At 43.4% G+C, this 24714-nt stretch overlaps 1 protein-coding gene across 1 annotated transcript in view; it reads left to right on the plus strand.

Moving 5' to 3' along the window:
* Positions 1-9954, plus strand: part of LOC126291489 (complement factor D-like) — a 72226-nt gene extending 62272 nt beyond the window's left edge. The window contains exon 4 of the mRNA XM_049984997.1: positions 9668-9954. Within this exon, the coding sequence (XP_049840954.1) occupies positions 9668-9953 (286 nt within the window). The 3' untranslated portion in view covers position 9954. The remainder of the gene's footprint in view (positions 1-9667) is intronic.
* The last annotated feature ends 14760 nt before the right edge of the window (positions 9955-24714 follow it).

Genomic DNA, 24714 nt, shown 5'->3' on the forward strand with positions numbered 1-24714 from the left:
CATTGGAAAAGGGTCTGCTGCTGGTAAACTGTTTTGTGGTATTATGAACTTGCCATCGCCTCCAAGCAAATTTGGGTACTACTGTGAACTGGTAGGATCCTCTGTTGAAGATGTGGCTTTGAAAACCATGAAGGAAGCAGTGGAGGAATCTGTAGAAATGAAAGGTGGTTCTAGGGATTTGGTAGTGGCATTAGAGGGGTCATAAATCCCTGAATGGGGTTGTAACTGCTGCTTGTTGTGATAGCGCAAAAGTGATAGATGTTGCAATATTATCAAAACATTGTAGGTGCAAAAATAAAATCAAAGGAGAGCACAGTGGAACCTGTGAGGCAAATTTTAGTGGATCAAGTGGAGCAATGGAAGTGGGTGGGGTGAAACAAATTTTTGAATGTTCAGTTCCCAGATACAACGTTAGGTACAAATACTACCTTGGAGATGGTGACTCCAAAGGTTTCAAGACTATAGAGGAACTGAAACCATATGGAAATGAATTTGTAGTTGAAAAGTTGGAATGCATTGGGCATGTGCAAAAGCGTATGGGTGCACGGCTTTGAAGGCTCAAACAAACTTTGGGTTCAAGTAAGCTCAGTGATGGAAAGACAATAGGAGGGAGAGGCAGGCTTACTGATGAGGTGATTGAACGTCTACAGAGATACTATGGGTATGCTATAAGGCAAAATACTAGTAATGTTAGTGACATGAGAAAAGCAGTGTGGGCATTGTTTCTTCATGCTGCCTCTTCCAATGAATACCCTCAATACAGCCTGTGCCCAAAAGATTCCTGGTGCAAATATAATGCAAAAAAGGATTATGATCACAAACATGGTTTGCCAGCAGCTGTGATAAATGCAATAAAACCAATTTTTCATGACTTAGCACAGCCAGGATTGATACACAAATGTCTACACAGAGAGACGCAGAATCCTAATGAGACCGTAAACAATTTGATTTGGAACGTGATTCCTAAAAGGGTGTTTGTGTTTGTAAGCATAAAAACACTGCACTTTGGCATTTATGATGCAGTAGCAACCTACAACCAAGGGAACAGTGTGAAGTGTGAAGTTCTGAAGGCATTGGGATTTACAGCTGGGGTGAACACTGTATGAGCACTAAGAAATATTGACAGAGAAAGGATAAGAGGAGCAGAAACAAGAGAAAGGCATATGAAGTATGGTGGAACAACAGGCTAGAAAAGAAGACAGAAGAGGAAGCTTTTGGAGGATGAAGAAGAAGACCCTGATAATCCATCCTATAGTGCAGGAATGTATTGAGAAACTTTGATAGCCCTTTCCCATAAATTAGAATTTTTCGAATATAAGGAACATTTTCTCAAACTGCACTCCAGCTAGAGAGATGAAATTTTTATACAGCACTCCTAGTGGTCAAACGTACATTGTAACACAGCCATTTGGCAATATGTTCAGTAGTTTCATTTCAGTTTAATTATAAATCAATTACTTGTAAAAAAAATTGGGTCATTAATAAAAAAATAATTGGAAGAAAACTAGAAAAGATACTCCAAAATCCCTCTGTCATAACTGCAATACTAAACCACTCTATATGTAAAAAAAAATTCAAATTTTTCTATTTGGTAGTTTATTCATAAATGTTCCTCAAACTTAGTGATTTTAACATGGGCAGCATAGGCACCTCTGGCTCCCCTTAAGTAGTTCCAAGTGTAGGGGTCTGATGACCTCAGATGTTAAGTCCCAAAGTGCTTAGAGCCATTTGAACCATTTTTAATAGCGTTAAGAATATGAACAATTCTAGTGACCATAAATATGAAAAAGCACAGAAGAATTATACATCTCTAGAGAATCTGACTGTCTTGCTGGCAGAGATATAGAATAAATTACAATTTCCTGATACATAAAGTAGTCAACGTGTGTTGGGCAAACTTAAAGGAATTAAAATTATCGTATATGTAACTCTCAGACCGTTCTGCAGTTTCTCTACTGGGGAAGTAATAATAGCTCAAATGTGTTGATCATGGCCTCTTTTCTGCTTACGGCTCCTAAAATTGGAATATGTGTTATTTTCTTAGCTGGATAGGCACTTGTTGTAGAAGATTGTAGATTTCTGGATTATTCGCTAAGGGCAGGATGTAATATCTGGACACTCTAACAAAAAGACAATCATGACCTGTAATGGCGGAAGTATGTGTCTGCTTTCGTCAATCACTTTGCCAGCCAATTGAGTGGTGTGAGAAGGTTAAGAATATTTAAAAGATCTAGTGACAGCAATTAAGTTAATGCAAAGGTGCGTCCTGATTGTCTTGCTGGTAACATTATAGAACAAATTATACCTTCCTCATAGATAGAGGAGGAACTGTTCAGCGAGCAGACTGTTAAAGTTTAACATTAAACTCATTCTGTAACCTCTCTTCTGGGGAAGATATTAGATGTTGTTGATCATGAGGTCTTTTTCTTGTTACGACTCCTAAAGTTCGAATACATAAGTGCTGTTTTTAGCTGAATGTGTACATGTTGTGGGAGAGTGAAGTTGTAATGGATTATTCGGTAACAGCAGGATGTCATGCGTTGATACTACACTCCTGGAAACGGAAAAAAGAACACATTGACACCGGTGTGTCAGACCCACCATACTTGCTCTGGACACTGCGAGAGGGCTGTACAAGCAATGACCACACGCACGGCACAGCGGACACACCAGGAACCGCAGTGTTGGCCGTCGAATGGCGCTAGCTGCGCAGCATTTGTGCACCGCCGCCGTCAGTATCAGCCAGTTTGCCGTGGCATACGGAGCTCCATCGCAGTCTTTAACACTGGTAGCATGCTGCGACAGCGTGGACGTGAACTGTATGTGCAGTTGACGGACTTTGAGCGAGGGCGTATAGTGGGCATGCGGGAGGCCGGGTGGACGTACCGCCGAATTGCTCAACACGTGGGGCGTGAGGTCTCCACAGTACATCGATGTTGTCGCCAGTGGTCGGCGGAAGGTGCACGTGCCCCTCGACCTGGGACCGGACCGCAGCGACGCACGGATGCACGCCAAGACCGTAGGATCCTACGCAGTGCCGTAGGGCACCGCACCGCCACTTCCCAGCAAATTAGGGACACTGTTGCTCCTGGGGTATCAGCGAGGACCATTCGCAACCGTCTCCATGAAGCTGGGCTACGGTCCCGCACACGGTTAGGCCGTCTTCCGCTCACGCCCCAACATCGTGCAGCCCGCCTCCAGTGGTGTCGCGACAGGCGTGAATGGAGGGACGAATGGAGACATGTCGTCTTCAGCGATGAGAGTCGCTTCTGCCTTGGTGCCAATGATGGTCGTATGCGTGTTTGGCGCCGTGCAGGTGAGCGCCACAATCAGGACTGCATACGACCGAGGCACACAGGGCCAACACCCGGCATCATGGTGTGGGGAGCGATCTCCTACACTGGCCGTACACCTCTGGTGATCGTCGAGGGGACACTGAATAGTGCACGGTACATCCAAACCGTCATCGAACCCATCGTTCTACCATTCCTAGACCGGCAAGGGAACTTGCTGTTCCAACAGGACAATGCACGTCTGCATGTATCCCGTGCCACCCAACGTGCTCTAGAAGGTGTAAGTCAACTACCCTGGCCAGCAAGATCTCCGGATCTGTCCCCCATTGAGCATGTTTGGGACTGGATGAAGCGTCGTCTCACGCGGTCTGCACGTCCAGCACGAACGCTGGTCCAACTGAGGCGCCAGGTGGAAATGGCATGGCAAGCCGTTCCACAGGACTACATCCAGCATCTCTACGATCGTCTCCATGGGAGAATAGCAGCCTGCATTGCTGTGAAAGTTGGATATACACTGTACTAGTGCCGACATTGTGCATGCTCTGTTGCCTGTGTCAATGTGCCTGTGGTTCTGTCAGTGTGATCATGTGATGTATCTGACCCCAGAAATGTGTCAAAAAAGTTTCCCCTTCCTGGGACAATGAATTCACGGTGTTCCTGTTTCAATTTCCAGGAGTGTATATTCAAAAATAGTTTACACAAAGAAGCTATACTGGCATCAGTTTCGTAGCCAATCTGATGGAGCATTTCAGAGTTACTCCACCAGGTGTTCATCTCCTCTGTCTACGTTACTGCCTATAGAACTTCTTACTCGAGGCGTGATACACCATTCTCATAAATGACCGAGATTTAATGCAGTTTGTCCATGAGAAACGCTCTATGCAATCTTTCTTGATATATGATGAACGTAGACAGCGTTATTCCCATCTTCTTCAGGTTGCACTGTGTTGTGTTTTACATATATACACTATTGGCTGTTAAAATTGCTACACCAAGAAGAAATGTAGATGATAAACGGGTACTCATTCGACAAATATATTATACTAGAACTGACATGTGATTATATTTTCACGCAATTTGAGTGCATAGATCCTGAGACATCAGTACCCAGAACAACCACATCTGGTCGTAATAATGGCCTTGATACGCCTGTGCATTGAGTCAAACAGAGCTTGGATGGCGTGTACAGGTACAGCTGCCCATGCAGCTTTAACACGATACCACAGTTCATCATGAGTAGTGACTGGCGTATTGTGACGAGCCAGTTGCTCGGCCACCATTGACCAGACGTTTTCAATTGGTGGGAGATCTGGAGAATGTGCTGGCCAGGGCAGCAGTCGAACATTTTATGTACCCAGAAAGGCACGAAAAATTTGTTCAAATGGCTCTGAGCCCGATTGGACTTAACTTCTAAGGTCATCAGTCTCCTAGAACTTAGAACTACTTAAACCTAACTAACCTAAGGACATCACACACATCCATGCCCTAGGCAGGATTCGAACCTGCGACCGTAGGGGTATCGCAGGTCCAGACTGAAGCATCTAGAACCGCTCAGCCACTCCAGCTGGCTAGGCCCGTACAGGACCTGCAACATGCAGTCGTGCATTATTCTGCTGAAATGTACGGTTTTGCAGGGATCGAATGAAGGGTAGAGCCTCGAGTCGTAACACATCTGGAATGTAACGTCCACTGTTCAAAGTGTCGGCAATGGGAACAAGAGGTGACCGAGACGTGTAACCAATGACACCCCATACCATCACGTCGGGTGATTTCCAGTATGGCAATGACGAATACACGCTTCCAATATGCGTTAACCGCGATGTCACCAAACACGGATGCAACCAACATGATGCTGTAAACAGAACCTGGATTCATCCGAAACAATGACGTTTTGCAATTCGAGCACCCAGGTTCGTCGTTAAGTACACCATCACAGGCGCTCCTGTCTGTGATGCAGCGTCAAGGGTAACAGCAGCCATGGTCTCCGATCTGATAGTCCATGCTGCTGCAAACATCGTCGAACTGTTCGTGCAGACGGTTGTTGTATTGCAAACGTCCTTATCTGTTGACTCAGGGATCGAGACGTGGCTGCACGATTCGTTACAGCCATACGGATAAGATGCCTGTCATCTCGACTGCTAATGATAGGAGGCCGTTGGGATGTAGCACGGCGTTCCGTATTACCCTCCTGAACCCACCGATTCCATATTCTGCTAATAGTCATAGGATCTCGACCAACGCGAGCAGCAATGTCGCGATACGATAAACCGCAATTGCGATAGGCAGCAATCAGACCTTTATCAAAGTCGGAAACGTGATGGTACGCATTTCTCCTCCTTACACGAGGCATCACAACAACGTTTCACCAGGCAAGGCCGGTCAACTGCTGTTTGTGTATGAGAAATCTGTTGGAAACTTTCCTCATGTTAGCACGTTGTAGGCGTCGCCACCGGCGCTAACCTTGTGTGAATGTTCCGAAAAGCTAATCATTTGCATATCACAGCATCTTCTTCCTGTCGGTTAAATTTCGCGTCTGTAGCACGTCATCTTCGTGGTGTAGCAATTTTAATGGCCAGTATAGAAATTTTTTTAATGGCTAGTGTTGAAGATATAGTGATGTTTTGTGTGTAACTTGGTGACTGAACCAGAGAGTGATTGAATTATCTTATAGTTACAAGTCACTAAATACCTCACATTCTTTGGACATTGAGCAGCAGGTTAATTTATTTGAGGCTGGTAGGAAGCAACATTATTATTTCCGCGCGTTTTCATGACCACGATGCAGTCATACCCGGATCGACACTAAGGGACCAAAAGATTTACTGACTGTAACACTACAACACTACACAATTGGAAAGGATTGTTTCAGAAATGATATGGCCACGATAATGTTCCTCTTGCGTCAGTGCTGCGTTTGGTCCATCAATGTGATCGTAATTTCTGGTGATGAACTCATACAAATGATTAACATTCAAGTAATAACGAGATGGAGATACTTAAGGATAATTTGTCTAAATAAGCACACTTCATATATAGCACACGTTTTTTAATGCTACGTTAGAGTAACAATAGCTGGTGCGTATTAACAAAAGCTCTGCACATCACAGGCAATACTTGAGATTAATGTCCTCTTGATAGTACCTGCTCGTAATTAATTACATAAAACTATATGTTTTCTGATTGAAAAGACAATTAGCACATTTACAGACTATTTTGCACAAATTATGAAATACAGATTGCGGGACGCAGCTAGCCTTTCATGGAATAGAAACAAAAAATAAGGTGAAGCGCTCAAGGCCTCATTTGTCTTGAGAAAACAGAATTCTTTTTATATCATTAATCGATACGTGTACGTAGAGATTTACAGCCACCGCGCAGGGGCGGAAAAGATAAAGAATAACAGATTCTGTTCCTGCTATGCGACGGTTCATTTCTTATACTTTATAATTGTTTGATAACTTCAGGCCATCAGGTGTTTACTATTGAGCGTATACTAATGTTTGTGAGGCGAAAATTACCAATATTACAACTGTGAATCAGGATGATATGAACAAATAGTAGTTCCACTATATGGTGTGATCCAAAAGTCTTGCCGGCCGGGGTGGTCGAGCAGTTCTAGGCGCTATAGTCTGGAACCGCACGACCGCTACGGTCACAGGTTCGAATCCTGCCTCGGGCATGAATATGTGTGATGTCCTTAGGTTAGTTAGGTTTAAGTAGTTCTAAGTTCTAGGTGACTGATGACCTCAGAAGTTAAGTCCCATAGTGCTCAGAGCCATTTGAACCAAAAGTCTTGTTCCATAGGAAAAATTCGGTATTAGTGGAGAAAGTGAAAGCTACAACGAGAGGAACGACCTAGCACTACCACACTGCTGAAGTGATTAGTCGTGTGTAGTGCGTTGTACCACTGGACCAGTTGTCTCTGAGGCAGTTCACTAATTTTGTCTGACAGAAGGCTATTAAAGGGGAGTCAGTTACCACAGCTGTGTAGTGCACTTCTGTTCTTTAGTATAGTGAATCTTATGGCAATCAGGAGAAGGTGTAAATGTTTGCCATCTATGCCTCAGGCATGAGTCAGTGAGAAGTAGCAGGCTACCACAGTCGACTTCCAAACCAAAGTAAGCCTAATCACAGAATGATTGGCCTGTTATGGGTTTCATGTCTATTGGCAACGTTAATGACAAAATTCATTCTGGATGATCTCGCTTAGCAACAGGAGCTGTACTAGCTAAGGTGAGAATGAGTCCAACATGTTCAACAAGGAAGGTGGCACAGGAACATGGCATCAGCCAAGCCTCCATGTTCAGGATACCGCCATCTAATTATTTACATCCTAATCGAATCCTCTTTCTGCATGAACTCAACATTAATGATACTTCCAGGCAGGTCCAATTCTGTGAACGCTTGCGAGAAAGATGCTCACACCAATGAAATGTCGAATCTGACATTGTCTTCAGTGATGAAGCTTGTTTCTATTTGAACAGAACAGTAAATAGACATTAACACTATCTTTTGGGCAAATGAGAATCCACATCTCGTTGTCAAAGCGTATACTCACAGCAACCCTAAATGTGTGGTGTGTCATTCATGGGAATGTCCTCATTGGTCCCATATTTTTGTAACTGCATGCTCAATGCTGCACAGTGTAGACATCAGCTCAAGGGAACCTCAGTAGTCGGCTGCTGTGGCCGAGCGGTTCTAGGCGCTTCAGTCCGGAACCACGCAGCTGCTATGGTCGCAAGTTCGAATCCTGCCTCAGGCATGGGTGTATTGATGTCCTTAGCTTAGTTAGGTTTAAGTAGTTCTAAGTCTAGGAGACTGATGAGCTCAGATGTTAAGTCCCATAGTGCTTAGAACCATTTGAAACGTCAGTACCCTATTTGGATGATCTGGCTCTGGAACGGAGGTTAAAAGTTTTTCTACCAGCACCACCGGGCACCTCCACACTTTGGGCGAAACGCCCGCCGACTCACGAATGGGGATCTTCTTAGGTCGCCAGACCAACGCCATTGGACTTTTGCCTTTGGGGGCACCTCAAATCCGCAGCGTACACCAACACAGAAAGAACATTAATTGATCTGTGGGAGAATACACCAGAGCCCGCACAAAAATACCGACAGTGACATTTCAGTTGGTGTTGAGTAGTGTCAGTCGCCATGTTTGGATGTGTCGCCTGCAGGATGGCAGTCAGTTTGAACACCTTGTGCCGTAGAGGGGCATGCTAATTATTGACTGAGGATGGCAGTTCCATTGTACTGTTACTTTTCAGGTCGTCGCTGACTGTCCTTGTAACATTTTGTTTGTGAGATTGAAAGACATCTGAAGCAAATGTTGATCCACTAATTACGATTTCGTCCTATGGGCCAAGGATACTAAATCACCCCTGCAGACCTCGTCCTATGGGACATGACTTTTGAATCACCCTGTATACGTTAATGAGTCTCACAGATTTTTTTCTTTTCCTAAATATGTATTTACTGCATCGAGTGTCAATATACCAATAATGTGTTCGGAAATTCCAGTTACAGACTTCTAGGGCTGGTAGAGGGGAGTGGGTGCATGATATTTGGAATAGGAACCCATGTTTAGAAATGCACTGTTTCTGTGCTGCAGCCCATTTGAAAATATGTGTTATAGCTAGGTTCGCAACAAGGTAGTCATGGAGGGGGGTGGTTATGTGTGAGTAGCTGATGTCACCTGATGTCTATTCTACCTCTCTCGTCGGTCACGGTGGTCGAGCTGTTCTAGGCGCTTCAGTCCAGAACTGTGCGACCGCTAAGGTCGCAGGTTCCAATCCTGCCTGGAGCATGGATGTGTGTGATGTCCTTAGGTTAGTTAGGTTTAAGTAGTTCTGAGTTCTAGGGGACTGATGACCTCAGATGTTAAGTACCATAGTGCTCAGAGCCATTTGAACCTACCTCTCTCGCCTGGTTAGAGACTCATTCACATGTCTGTGAGTGGCAGAGGTGGTGAGAAGTGTTGGAGGTGGTATGGGTGTAGTTGTTGGTCATCCAGACCCCACCAGAAGGTGCTGGGAGTGACATCCACTGCACAGGCAATTTGTGTACTCGTTGATGATTTCTCTTCAAAATGACGCAGTATGGCCTCTTGCAATTCGGAGGTGCAGCGATGCCTTGGAGCAATACAGTAATTTCTGCTGTCAGTCAAGGTGTTCCTTTCTTGAAGCCATTGCATCTGACATAAGCACCCACCACCATGACTACCCTGTTGCAAACCCACTGTCCAAACATATTTTTTCATGGCTTTAGCACAGAAACGGTATGTTCCCGACCACGTGTTCCTACAGCTAAGTTTAATATGTAAGTTAGGAAAATTGAAACACAACCTGAGTGTCTCGCATGTTGTGTGTGCAGGCAGCTGTACGGGATCAACTCAGACAAGATTCCGAAGGGGCCGAAGCTGATCCGCGAGTGCGGCGAGAAGGTGCTGTGCAACTACTACATGTACCTGGGCTACTACAAGGGCTGGATAAACCGCATCATCTACAACAACACGCTAACAGACACAGACTCCACGCTGCTGCCCACCAGACACCCCATCATCCATGGGGCGAAGGGTGCGATAAGGGCTGCAGCAGCTGCCACTGCAGCGTGTCCCCTGCTAGTGAGTGTCGGGCTGCTCCTGTGTCCGCACAAATAAATTCCAGTCTCTCCTACCCTGCTGTCCTCATTAGCAGAAAGCTATTGAGTTTGCAGTCTGTAAAGGGTGTAGGGGGCTATTTTTATGCAGTGTGGCAAGTACTGGGGGGGGGGGGGGGGGGGGAAGCCACTACTCTAGTCACACCACAAACATCCACCCAGACATGTCTAATGGCAGCACTGGCATAAAATGACTAAACTTGTTGTCACACAGTGAGACGCAAGCTTATAAGGTTACACTCAGGCGTTCTCTCCCACCTCACTCGCAATGACCCACACTACGACTATCTCTCACAGGCCTTAAGACAACAGAGAAGGGCCAAAGGTGCTATACCTGGGAGTAAAACAGAAGAAAACCACAGAAGACTAAAAGAGCGACACAGGGGAATGGGGCTGGCTGCCCACTTACAAAAAACATGAAGGAGCCAGTCATCCTATTAATACATTAAGGACATCTCTCTATAACTTATGGATACAACATAAAAAACCTTAAAACTCTAATCACATTCATTTCAGTGTCATTTAAAACGGGCAATGGTCTTGACGCAGTGGATACACTGGTTCCCGTGAGAACACCGCAGTTAAGCGCTGTCGGGCGCGCCTGGCATTTGGATGGGTCACCATCCAGGCCGTCATGTGCTGTTGCCATTTATCGGGGTGCACTCAGCCTCGTGATGCCAATTGAGGAGCTACTAGACCGAGTAGTAGCGGCTTCAGTCAAGAATACCATCATAACGGCCTGGAGAGCGCTGTGTTGATCCCACGTCCCTCCTTTCCGCATCCTCCACTGCGGATGGCGCGGCGGTCTGATGGTCCCGATGGGCCACTTGTGGCCTGTAGATGGAGAGGTCATTTAAAACAGAGGACAGATCTGCTGGCAAATCTGCCGCCACACTCTGGCCCGTAAATAAAACATAACCTATTAAAAGAGGCGCACAATGATTGGTACACCACAAGCACCACATGTTGGGGATACTCTCGTCAGAGCAAGAAGCCATGCATTATAGGATTGTGACTGATCCTGTCTTTGTAGCTGAAAGGAGGTACACTGAGGTCGCATAGAGGGCTTAACTAAACTGAGCTTATTGTCTGCCATTTCCATCCACTCGTCCTTGATGCGTAACTGTGTACCTCAACAGCGACATGATAGCATGCAGGGGGATTGTACCTTCAAAATACTAAGGATCACGACACGCCTTCTTGGGTGATACATCCGACCTTTCATTCCCCACAATACTCATGTGCAGAAACACACCTCCTTCCCCAGCCATTGTAGTTGGAGGATGGTGCACTGGATATTCTGGACTACTACACTACTGGTCATTAAAACTGCTACACCAAGAAGAAATGCAGATGATAAACGGCTATTCATTGGACAAATATATTATACTAGAACTGACATCTGACTAAATTTTCACACAATTTTGGTGCGTAGATCCTGAGAAATCAGTGCCCATAACAACCACCTCTGGCCGTAATAACGGCCTTGATACGCCTGGGCATTGAGTCAAACAGAGCTTGGATGGCGTGTACAGGTACAGCTGCCCATGCAGCTTCAACACGATACCACAGTTCATCAAGAGTAGTGATTGGCGTATTGTGACGAGCCAGTTGCTCGGCCACCATTGACCAGACGTTTTTAGTTGGTGAGAGATCTGGAGAATGTGCTGGCCAGGGCACCAGTCGAACATTTCTGTATCCAGAAAGGCCCATACAGGACCTGCAACATGCGATCGAGCATTATACTGCTGAGATGCAAGGTTTCACAGGGATCGAATGAAGGGCAGAGCCACGGATCGTAGCACATCTGAAATGTAACCTCCACTGTTCAAGTGCTGTCAATGCGAACAAGAGGTGACCGAGACGTGTAACCAATGGCACCCCATACCATCACGTCAGGTGATACACCAGTATGGCGATGACGAGTACACGCTTCCAATGTGCGCTCACCACGATGTCGCCAAACACGGATGTGAGCATCATGGTGGTGTAAACAGAACATGGGTTCATCCGAAGAAATGACGTTTTGCTATTCGTGCACCCAGGTTAGTGGTTGAGTACACCGTCGTAGGCGCTCCTGTCTGCGATGCAGCGTCAAGGGTAACCGCAGCTATGGTCTCTCAGCTGATAGTCCATGCTGCTGCAAACGTCGTCGAACTGTTCGTGCAGATGGTTGTTGTCTTGCAAACGTCCCCATCTGTCGACTGAGGGATCGAGACGTGGCTGCACAATCCGTTACAGCCATGAGGATAAGATGCCTGTCGTCTCGACTGCTAGTGATGCGAGGCCGTTGGGATCCAGCATGGCGTTCCGTATTACCCTCCTGAAACCACCGATTCCATATTCTGCTAACAGTCATCGGATCTCGAGCAACGCGAGCAGCAATGCTGCGATACGATAAACCGCAATCGCGATAAGCTACAATCCGACCTTTATCAAAGTCTGAAACGTGATGGTACACATTTCTCCTCCTTTACACGAGGCATGATAACAACGTTTCACCAGGCAACGCCGGTCAACTGCTGTTTGTGTATGAGAAACCGGTTGGAAACTTTTCTCATGTCAGCACGTTGTAGGTGTCGCCACCGGCGCCAACCTTGAGTGAATGCTCTGAAAAGCTAATCATTTGCATATCACAGCATCTTCTTCCTGTCGGCTAAATTTCGCGTATGTAGCACTTCAGCTTCGTGGTGTAGCAATTTTAATGGCAAGTAGTGTACATCTGATGGGTGCAATTGTTGTACTGAGTAAAGGGCACTGAGAAAATAAATGAGAACAGACAAGGAATTTATCTCTAGAAACACGTCTCATCTGCTCCGGTTCCCTCAAATTCGCATATAATTCCTTGTTGAAGGCATAAGTGGCGAAATAGCTAACACTGACGTGGCGCTCTACGAGTATTTGGACGTTACTTCCTGCTCTTTCACGTTGTGAAGCCACTTCTTCACATAAAGAACAATGTAAGTTCTGTAACGTTTCAGCAACATACCACACGAAGTAGAACAATAAGAAGCAAGAACGTTCTGTACACTATATTTAAATAATTAAGTGTTTAAGATCGCAGCTTAATGTAACAGTGAGGTAAACCATGTAAATTTGAAATGCTGGTACAGTGTAACTGCCAGCATGTTGAATGCAAACACTGAAACCTGTATGCATTGTGTTTTACAGGTGCCAGATGTCTGTCTGTGAGATAGTGTTCCATACCTGTTGCACTGTTGTCCGATGATATCCCGTATGCGCTCGATTCTAGATAGATCTCGTGATCAACTGGTCCTCGACGACATGTTGACACACTGTACAGCATGTTGGGTTACAACAGCGGTATGTGAGCGAACGTTATCCTGTTGGAAAATACCCCCTGGAATGCTATTCATGAACGGCAGCACAAGAAGTTGGATCACCATCTGTCAGGTTGCATAGGATACACACAAAGAGTGCTCCTGCTGCCATACAAAATCGCCCCCAGGACCATAACTCCAGGTGTAGGTACAGTGTGTCTTGCACACAGACAGGTTGGTTGCAGGGCCTCATATGGCCTCCTCCTAACCAACACTTGGCTATAATGGCATCTGGCAGAACCAGCTTTCATCACAAAACACAACAGACCTCCAACCTGCCCCCATTGAAGTCACAGTTGGCAGTGGTTTGGGATCTGTTGAATGCACGCCACAGGGCGTCTGGCTCGTAGCTGTCCTTGAAGTAACCGATTTACAACACTTCACTGAGTCACTGTTGTGCCAACTGCTGCTGAAATTGCTACTGCAGATGCACTACGATAGGCCAGAGCTGTACCCCTGAAACAACGGCCTTCCATCTCGGTGGTCCCACGTGGCCATCTGGAGCCTGGTCTTCTTGCAACTGTGCCAGTAATCATGTATAGTGGCTACATTCCTGTTATGTCTTTCTGCAGTATCATAGAAGAAACACCCACCTTCTCATAGACCTATTACATGACATCTCTCAAACACAGAGAAGCGTTGATAATGTCATCTTTGTCACCTTACAGGCATTCTTGATTAACGTCAACTCAGCACATCCAGTCTGAGAGGTTACTAATGTTAACAACCTTTACAGTGAGCATTCAAAGCAAACATGTCTTGTATCTCTATTGTGGCAGTATTTTCACCACTTGTATTCGAACGGCACAAAACTTGAAAAGACATCATCATTCAGATGTACAAATGCGCTTACCAACTTTCGTTTATGTCGCACACCACATTCTTGGTGTTTTGATTTTTTTCCCATCAATGTAAAAGGCCACTCATTGCACACCTTCAGTATGGCATAGTTCATAATGATTAAGTCGGCAGCGGTTCACGTCCCACTTTTTTCCCCCATCTCCACATCTTCTAAAAGCTTATGAGACTTTCTCATTAAATTAATAGAAATAATTTCTGCAAAGTTTGATGTTACTTAAATATAAGAGCGTGCCTGTGAGGAGCGAATTTGTTCGATTTTGTGAACTTTCATAATCTCATCCCCATACTGAAACGAAATGGAACTTCCCTTTCTGCCTTATAACATGTTCATGGATATTGAAGTTTTTATTAATCTGTATTAGAGAGGGAATAAATGTGATTATTGTATGGAGAAGGTAAGTAAGGACAGGTGTGTTGTAATAAAGCTGAAGGAGGAATTTCACACATGCCTGTTTTCATAAACAAATTGTATGATTTGTGAGGCAAATAAAGCCGACAACTGTCACCGGAGATCACAGAGAGTGGAGACTCTGCTCCTGTGTGCTGATGGCACAGTCTCTCACGATGTAGGATTTTCCCATCCGTAGCCACGTAAACGTTAGCTGCTCCAACTCGTGTGAGGACAGTTTCAGGCAGGTGTCGTCAGCTTTGCAACTGGTGACACCTATGGGGTGTTTCTGACCACAAATATTTCAGTTATGAGTTTTCCGACCATCAAATGAAGCCGCAGCTGTGGGCGTCTCTGGTCGGAAATACGAGATTAGTGGGACAAAGAGATGGACACCCCGCTCTGCATTTGTGCCAAATTTATTCACGATGGCGGATCCAATATGGCGGCGATAGATATGGCTACATCGCAATGACGTCATAGTGAGAAGTTCAAATTTTGGCAGAAAAAAAGTCACTTGGGCTACCTCCACTAACCTAAAAAAATGCTGGGAAAAAATATCACTTGGGCTACCTCCACTAACCTAAGTCATCGATCGCCACCTCTACCTTGTAATTTGTGCGCAAAGGACTCATCTTGCGCTGGGCTGCTAGGTAGGAGGGCATTAGTCTTTATTTTGCATGCAGTGTTTATTTAAACAATTTGAGGCAGTAGCTCCATCCAGTGTGTTCACCATGAGGTCTGGAGTCGAAGTACCTACTACACAATACTGCCACCAGAGGGCCCTGTTGTCCAATGGCGGTCTGGAGTAAAAATGTTGTGAGCTGCTGGAGAGAGGAAGGAGTGTACTTCATTTATTTTGGAACAATTTATTTAGCGACAGCTTTGATATATTACCTTTATTATACTCTGATGTGCTTGGGGTCACGCTGCATAGCCTACAGACCTACAAACTACTCGTAAATCACCGAAATAATGCAGTTCACTGATGTGCAGACACGAAAACAACTCGTAAATTGTCTAAATAATGCGTGTAAAACGCGCTGAAGATAAGCTCACTAATTCTAAACTGTCCAAATAATTCAGTACATATTCTATAGACCTGATCACAAAATCATGCAACAGACACGTCCACTATGCCTGAAATTGTCAAAATAATGCATATATAACGCTCTGCCATCACAGTCACAGCGCTTAAACAGCCGAAAATAATGTAGTGCACAAACGCAAAAAACGCTTCCAAACTATTGTCTGCCACAATGTATCAGAGGCTCCAATCCACGCATCCACTGACGCTGCTGTGAGCCACCGCTAGACAGATGAACACAGGGGCTCAAGCCATTACTCTCAGACCTTTGTCACCTACAGCCAGCAGGTGAAAGTCGCATCTATTTTCAGGTATACAGTTAGAATTCTTAGAGTGTTGTACTGGCGTCACATATCTGTGTAAATAAGAGCGAAGTCACCTTCTGGACATGCACGTGTTTACTATTGCTGGCGTGATGCCTCTCTCTACCTGCAGTCCAGTGAAGTCCTAATTGCTGAGTGCTATCGGCAAGGGGTGTCAAATTGATTCCATATTTTTAGACCCATGCGTATGGAATATCGCCGCAGCCGTGCGACTGGATTCGTGATTTCCTGTCAGAGATGTCACAGGTTGCAATAACTGATGGAAAGTCATTGACTAAAATAGAAGTAACATCCGGCGTTCCCCAAGGATGTGTTATAGGCACTCTGCTATTCCTGATCTGCATCAGCGATTTAGGGAACAATCTGAGCAGCCCTCTTAGATTGTTTGCGGATGATGCTGTCATTTACCTCCACGTAGAGTCATCACATGAACCAAACGAATTGCAAAATGATTTTGACAAGATATTTGCATGGCAACTGACTCTAAATCATGTTAAGTCCGAAGTCATTCACATGAGCACTAAAACGAATCTGCTAAATTTCAATTACTCGACAAATCACACAAATCTACAAGGCTGTAAATTCAGCTAAATACGGTTGCGAATAACTTGAGTTGGAACGGTTACATAGGTAATGTTGTGTGTGAAGCAAACAGAACACTTTGTTTTATTCGCAGAACAGTTAGAAGATGCAACAGGTCTACTAAGGAGACTGCCTACACTACGCTTGTTTGTCTTCTGCTAGAGTATTGCTGTGCTGTACATGTTCTTACCAAATAGAGTTGACGGAGGACATCGAAAAGTACAAACAAAGGCAGCTTGTTCAGTGCTATCTAGAAAAACGACACAGATAGCGAAGGATATGATGCACAAACTGGGATGACAGTTATTGAGCCGGCCGTTGTGGCAGAGCGGTTCTAGGCGCTTCAGTCCAGAACCGCACGACTGCTACGATCGCAGGGTCGAATCCTGCCTCGGGCATGGATGTGTGTGATGTCCTTAGGCTAGTTAGGTTTAAGTAGTTCTAAGTCTAGGGGCTGATGACCTCAGAAGTTAAGTCGCATAGTGCTCAGAGCCATTTGAATTTTTTTTCAGTCACCAACTTTCTCCTCAAAGTATGAAATATTTTGTTGGCGTTCACATACATAGCGAGAAACGGTCGTCATGATAAAATAATAGAAATCAGAGCTTACACCGAAAGATTTAAGTGTTCATTTTCCCGATGCACTGTTCAAGAGTGGAATAGTAGAGAAGCAACTTGAAGGTGGTTCGAGAAACCCTCTGCGAGGCACTTAACTGTCAGCTGCAGCGTAATCATGTAGATATAGCAGTAGATGTAGAAGTGTGCCTTGGTCAACCAAATATGAAGTGTCATGTTTCTTCAATGCATGAGGAGGCCACTGCCTGAAAAATAATTAAATTGTGTCCCATTGGGGAACGCAGATTCAGTAAGAAAAAACACTCCAGAACATTTCTAGTAACACTGGATTTCTATTGAAAAAGAGTGAGGAATAAGACAGTGTCTCACCAGCTGCGACATAGTCGCGTTATATATACAGCAAGAATGCTGGCAGTTACTAAGTTATATGCCATTTTATTTTTGCTGTGCAGGGTAAAACCGATGAATGTCATCTGTGTTCACGACACATATGATGAGAGTCATTTCATAAGGGTGACAAAACCTGCTTGATCAGGAGTCCAACGTGCTGTCTTCATTCTTTTGTTTACTTTGTGTTTGTGGTTAGAATGTTGCCAAAGCTTATGGCTTGTGTTCTTGGTAGTAGTTTCTGTGAAAATGTGTGAATTAAGTGAGCCAAGTGTGGATGTAGATTGTGAAAACGTCAGTAAACCTAGCGCAAAGAAGAGAAAATCCCATGGAAGTGTAAGAGATGTGATGAAAAAACTTTAAGTGTGTACTCACGAAACTGGGCCCGATTGCAGACGTAAAAGACTACAGTGTTTTGATAGAGTTTGTGAAGGTGAAAGAAAAAGATTAATTTCTCATTTTAATAGTTCAGAATCTAATGATGCTCAGTCCACATACTTGGCTCGGCTTATCAATGTTTATGACATTAAAAATCGCAGACCAAGAAAGCCTGAAAATTAATGGCGTTTTAATAAGAGCTATACCTGCAAAGTAAGAATAAAGAATGGTGATAATTTTATTGACACCACTGTGTATTATAAAGCATTTTTGTGTATTTTTGATGTAACTGAGAGAAGGGTTCATACTATTCAAACGCGACTGCAAGAAACAGTTGAACCAACAACATACAGGAGAGGAAAGTGTGACCACAGACATTGTAGTACCTCAGAGAAGTTGCGCAAAGTGTCATTGACCACATTGCATCGTTTAAGGGCCGTACACGCCATTATAGTTTTGATAACTCTAAAGAAACATACTTGCCACACACTTTAAATTTGAAAAAAAAAATGCACACATTGTACAAGACAGGTAGGTCTACTGGTAAGATTGTGTCCTAAGAATATTATAGACGGATTTTCGTATCTAAGTTTAACATAGCTTTCGGATATCCCGGAAGCGACACCTGCAGTTCATGTGGCAGGTACCATGCAGAAATGAAAGCTCTGAACCTCCAGCTGGAACAGACTAATGAAGACAAGGAAAAAGCAAATATTTTAAGCATCATTAAGACAAAACAATGTGAGAATGAGCTACACTTGAGGAAGGCTAACATGTTTTATGACGCAAAGAGAAACTGTAAGAAAATTTCAAGTAAAAATGGAGGATACTGAGGCACTTACCATCGATTTTCAAAAAAATTTAAGCTTACATAATTTGACCACAAATGACGTTTACCACCGCCGTCAATTGTCATTGTATTGGTTCAATGCCCACAGCCTATCTACGGGAAAGGCAGCTTTTTTAGCTTACCCAGAAACAAAAGTAGGTAAATGTGCAGTCGATGTAGTATAAATGTTGCACGATTATATCTTCACCATGTTACAGTCCAAGGTCAAAAACTTGTCCATATTTTGCGATTCTTATAGCGGACAGAACAAGAACCACACCATGTTTTGCGTCTGTCATTATTTGGTACAAATCCTAAAAAACTAGACTGCATAACAATCATATTCCCTATCCGCGGCCAGTCTTACCTAGAATGCGATAGAGAAGTGGCCCTGATAAACGGAAAATTTCCCGCAGAGATACCAGAACATTGGATAAATGAAATAAAGAATGCCAGAGTAAAGCCTTCGCCTTTCACTGTGACTGAAGCTGACCAAAACCTATTTAGAAAATGGACTGCTTTTTTGGAAAATCACTATCACAAGGTATGCCCATTTACTACACGACCAATTCGTGAAATAAAATTTTTAAAAGACTATTGTAGGTTAGTTGAACACAGATCATCTTACACTGGGTACTTTCTTATGCCATCAATCCTAACGCAACACGAACTTACCAAGCTTTCTGGTGGTAATACGTCCTTCTCTTTGCCACCAGTTCTGCGTGAAGGTAAGAGAAAACGACTCATCACTTTACCTTTGCTTTCACATATCAATAATCTATAGATCTATAATGAGTTATAGAATAATACCTCATAACAATAGTGTAACCTTGAAAGTAATGAAAACTTATCAGTACAGGAAATATTTTTTCTGTTATTGCAACAGATATTTAGTTAGGTTGAAAGAGGAAGCCGCCTGATAGAATTTGGCACAGACCACAACTTAGTCATAGCTAACACTTGGTTTAAGAATCATGAAAGAAGGTTGTATACATGGAAGAACCCTGGAGATACTAAAAGGTATCAGATAGATTATATAATGGTAAGGCAGAGATTTAGGAACCAGGTTTTAAATTGTAAGACATTTCCAGGGGCAGATGTGGACTCTGACCACAATCTATACCTGTAGACTAAAACTGAAGAAACTGCAAAAAGATGGTAATTTAAGGAGATGGGACCTGGATAAACTGAAAGAACCAGACGTTGTACAGAGTTTCAGGGAGAGCATAAGGGGACAATTGTTAGGAATGGGGGAAATAAATACAGTAGAAGAAGAATGGGTAGCTTTGAGGGATGAGGTAGTGAAGGCAGCAGAGGATCAAGTAGGTAAAAAGACGAGGGCTAGTAGAAATCCATGGGTAACAGAAGAAATACTGAATTTAATTGATGAAAGGAGAAAATATAAAAATGCAATAAATGAAGCAGGCAATAAGGAATACAAACGTCTCAAAAATGAGATCAACAGGAAGTGCAAAATGGCTAAGCAAGGATGGCTAGAGGACAAGTGTAAGGATGTAGAGGCTTATCTCACTAGGGGTAAGATAGATACTGCCTACAGGAAAATTAAAGAGACCTTTGGAGATAAAAGAACCACTTGTATGGACATCAAGAGCTCAGATGGAAACCCAGTTCTAAGCAAAGAAGGGAAAGCAGAAAGGTGGAAGGAGTATATAGAGGGTCTATACAAGGGCGATGTACTTGAGGACAATATTATGGAAATGGAAGAGGATGTAGGTGAAGATGAAATGGGAGATACGATACTGCGTGAAGAGTTTGACAGAGCACTGAAAGACCTGAGTCGAAACAAGGCCCCCGGAGTAGACAACATTCCATTGGAACTACTGACGGCCTTGGGAGAGCCAGTCCTGACAAAACTCTATCATCTGGTGAGCAAGATGTATGAAACAGGCGAAATACCCTCAGACTTCAAGAAGAATATAATAATTCCAATCCCAAAGAAAAAAGGTGTGGACAGATGTAAAAATTACCGAACAATAAGTTTAACAAAACCATAGCTGCAAAATACTAACGCGAATTCTTTACAGACGAATGGAAAAACTAGTAGAAGCCGACCTTGGGGAAGATCAGTTTGGATTCCGTAGAAATACTGGAACACGTGAGGCAATACTGACCTTACGACTTATCTTTGAAGAAAGATTAAGGAAAGGCAAACCTACGTTTCTAGCATTTGTAGACTTAGAGAAAGCTTTTGACAATGTTAACTGGAATACTCTCTTTCAAATTCTCAAGGTGGCAGGTGTAAAATACAGGGAGCGAAAGGCTATTTACAACCAGATGGCAGTTATGAGAGTCGAGGGACATGAAAGGGAAGCAGTGGTTGGGAAGGGAGTAAGACAGGGTTGTAGCCTCTCCCCGATGTTATTCAATGTGTATATTGAGCAAGCAATAAAGGAAACAAAAGAAAATTTCGGAGTAGGTATTAAAATCCATGGAGAAGAAATTAAAACTTTGAGGTTCGCCGATGACATTGCCATTCTGTCAGAGACAGCAAGGGACTTGGAAGAGCAGTTGAATGGAATGGACAATGTCTTGAGAGGAGTATATAAGCTGAACATCAACGAAAGCAAAACGAGGATAATGGAATGTAGGCGAATTAAGTCGGGTGATGCTGAGGGAATTAGATTAGGAAATGAGACACTTAAAGTAATAAAGGAGTTTTGCTATTTGGGAAGTAAAATAATTGATGATGATCGAAGTAGAGAGGATATAAAATGTAGACTGGCAATGGCAAGGAAAGCGTTTCTGAAGAAGAGAAATTTGTTAACATCGAGTATAGATTTAAGTGTCAGGAAGTCTTTTTTGAAAGTATTTGTATGGAGTGTAGCCATGTATGGAAGTGAAACACGGACGATAAATAGTTTGGACAAGAAGAGAATAGAAGCTTTCAAAATGTGGTGCTACAGAATAATGCTGAAGATTAGATGGGTAGATCATATAACTAATGAGGAAGTATTGAAAAGGATTGGGGAGAAGAGAAGTTTGTGGCACAACTTGACAAGAAGAAGGGATCGGTTGGTAGGACATGTTCTGAGGCATCAAGGGTTCACCAATTTAATATTGGAGGGCAGCGTGGAGGGTAAAAATCGTAGAGGGAGACCAAGAGATGAATACACTAAGCAGATTCAGAAGGATGTAGGTTGCAGTAGGTACTGGGAGATGAAGCAACTTGCACAGGATAGAGTAGCATGGAGAGCTGCATCAAACCAGTCTCAGGACTGAAGACCACAACAACAACATTAGTTAAATTCATAATACGCTATGTAAGTAGGTAGGTTACTATTTTATAACAAAAACCACCAGCAGGTTCCCTTGTTTTAGGCCAACAGTTTGCTTACTTCCAGATTTGATTAAACTAAAACCTGGAAAGTACCGAGATGTGCAGCACCTGATGCAGTTTTGCAGTCCGTCTGCTCAAAAGTACTTTGAAGAACTTCCTCATTGACAAAACATAACTTGTAAGTAGCAGTATTAAAATAAAATCTATATGCGCCTAATGTGTTAAAATCTGGAATATTATAAATCTTATAAAATAAACAGAAAACAGAATCTGTTTACAAGTTACAACATCCACAGAAGAAGCACAGAAAGATAGTGGACTTTCAGCGTTTTTTATGACGACCATCACTTTTACCATGTTTTTTGTCTACCTGTTTAACTTCTTAACTAATAAAGTAACTTAAAACTGAAAATGTGGTTGTATTACATTTATTACCTAAACAAATAGATATAGAACATTAAAAATGTTGGTGTGATAAATGTATGGTGAACGTTTATGATATACAAGAGACTAGGGCAGAGAATTCGTCGTCCTGAAAAGTTACAAAAAAGTGACTATCATCATTTTTGCCTTGTGCTATAATATAGGGTGTTTCAAAAATGACTGGTATATTTGAAACAGCAATAAAAACTAAACGAGCAGCAATAGAAATAGACCGTTTGTTGCAATATGCTTGGGACAACAGTACACTTTCAGGCGGACAAACTTTCGAAATTACCGTAGTTACAAGTGATGTGAAAGATATAGAAGACAACGCAGTCTGTGGGTGCGCCATTCTGTACGTCGTCTTTCTGCTGTAAGCTGTTCACAACGTGCAAGTGTGCTGTGGACAACATGGTTTATTCCTTAGAACTGAGGATTTTTCTGGTGTTGGAATTCCACCTCCTAGAACACAGTGTTGTTGCAACAAGACTAAGTTTTCAACGGAAGTTTAATGTAACCAAAGGACCGAAAAGCGATACAATAAAGGATCTGTTTGAAAAATTTCAACGGACTGGGAACGTGACGGATGAATGTGCTGTTAAGTTAGAGCGACCGCGTACAGCAACCACAGAGGGCAACGTGCAGCTAGTGCAGCAGGTGATCCAACAGCGGCCTCGGGTTTCCGTTCGCCCTGTTGCAGCTGCGGTCCAAGTGACGCCAACGTCCACGTATCGTCTCATGCGTAAGATTTTACACCCCTATCCATACAAAATTCAAATGCGGGAACCACTCAGCGCCGCTACCATTGCTGCACGAGAGACATTCGCTAACAATATAGTGCACAGGATTGATGATGGCGATATGCATGTGGGCAGCATTTGGTTTACTGACGAAGCTTATTTTTACCTGGACGGCTTCGTCAATAAACAGAACTGGCGCATATGGGGAATAGAAAAGCCCCATGTTGCAGTCCCATCGTCCCTGCATCCTCAAAAAGTACTGGTCTGGGCCGCCATTTCTTCCAAAGGAATCATTGGCCCATTTCTCAGATCCGAAACGATTATTGCATCACGCTATCTGGACATTCTTCGTGAACTTGTGGCGGTACAAACTGCCTTAGACGACACTGCGAACACCTCGTGGTTTATGCAAGATGGTGCCCGGCCACATCGCACGGCCGACGTCTTTAATTTCCTGAATGAATATTTCGATGATCGTGTGATTGCTTTGGGCTATCCGAAACATACAGGAGGCGGCGTGGATTGGCCTCCCTATTCGCCAGACATGAACCCCTGTGACTTCTTTCTGTGGGGACACTTGAAAGACCAGGTGTACCGCCAGAATCCAGAAACAATTGAACAGCTGAAGCAGTACATCTCATCTGCATGTGAAGCCATTCCGCCAGACACGTTGTCAAAGGTTTCGGGTAATTTCATTCAGAGACTACGCCATATTATTGCTACGCATGGTGGATATGTGGAAAATATCGTACTATAGGGTTTCCCAGACCGCAGCGCCATCTGTTGTTGACAGTTGTAACTACTGTAATTTCGAAAGTTTGTCTGCCTGAAAATGTACTGTTGTCCCAAGCATACTGCAACAAACGGTGTATTTCTATCGCTGCACGTTTAGTTTGTATTGCCATTTCAAATATACCGGTCATTTTTGAAACACCCTATATATATATATATATGAAGAGCACAAGGCAAAAATGATGATAGTCAATTTTTTACCATTTTCAGGTTGTGACAGTAATTTGTAGCTCAAATACAGCCGAATTTGCAGAGGGGTGTACACAGCAAGAATGCTGGCAGTTATTAAGTTATATGCCATTTTATTTTTGCTGTGCAGGGTAAAACCGATGAATGTCATCTGTGTTCACGACACATATGATGAGAGTCATTTCATAATGTTGGCAAAAACTGCTTGATCAGGAGTCCAACGTGCTGTCTTCATTCTTTTGTTTACTTTGTGTTTGTGGTTAGAATGTTGCCAAAGCTTATAGCTTGTGTTCTTGGTAGCAGTTTATGTGAAAATGTGTGAATTAAGTGAGCCAAGTGTGGATGTAGATTGTGAAAACGTCAGTAAACCTAGCGAAAAGAAGAGAAAATCCCATGGAAGTGTAAGAGATGTGATGAAAAAACTTTAAGTGTGTACTCACGAAACTGGGCCCGATTGCAGATGTAAAAGACTACAGTGGTTTCATAGAGTTTGTGAAGGTGAAAGAAAAAGATTAATTTCTCATTTTAATAGTTCAGAATCTAATGATGCTCAGTCCACATACTTGGC

The sequence above is a fragment of the Schistocerca gregaria genome, chromosome 9 (genome assembly GCF_023897955.1).
Source record: "Schistocerca gregaria isolate iqSchGreg1 chromosome 9, iqSchGreg1.2, whole genome shotgun sequence".
Classification (NCBI taxonomy): domain Eukaryota; kingdom Metazoa; phylum Arthropoda; class Insecta; order Orthoptera; family Acrididae; genus Schistocerca; species Schistocerca gregaria.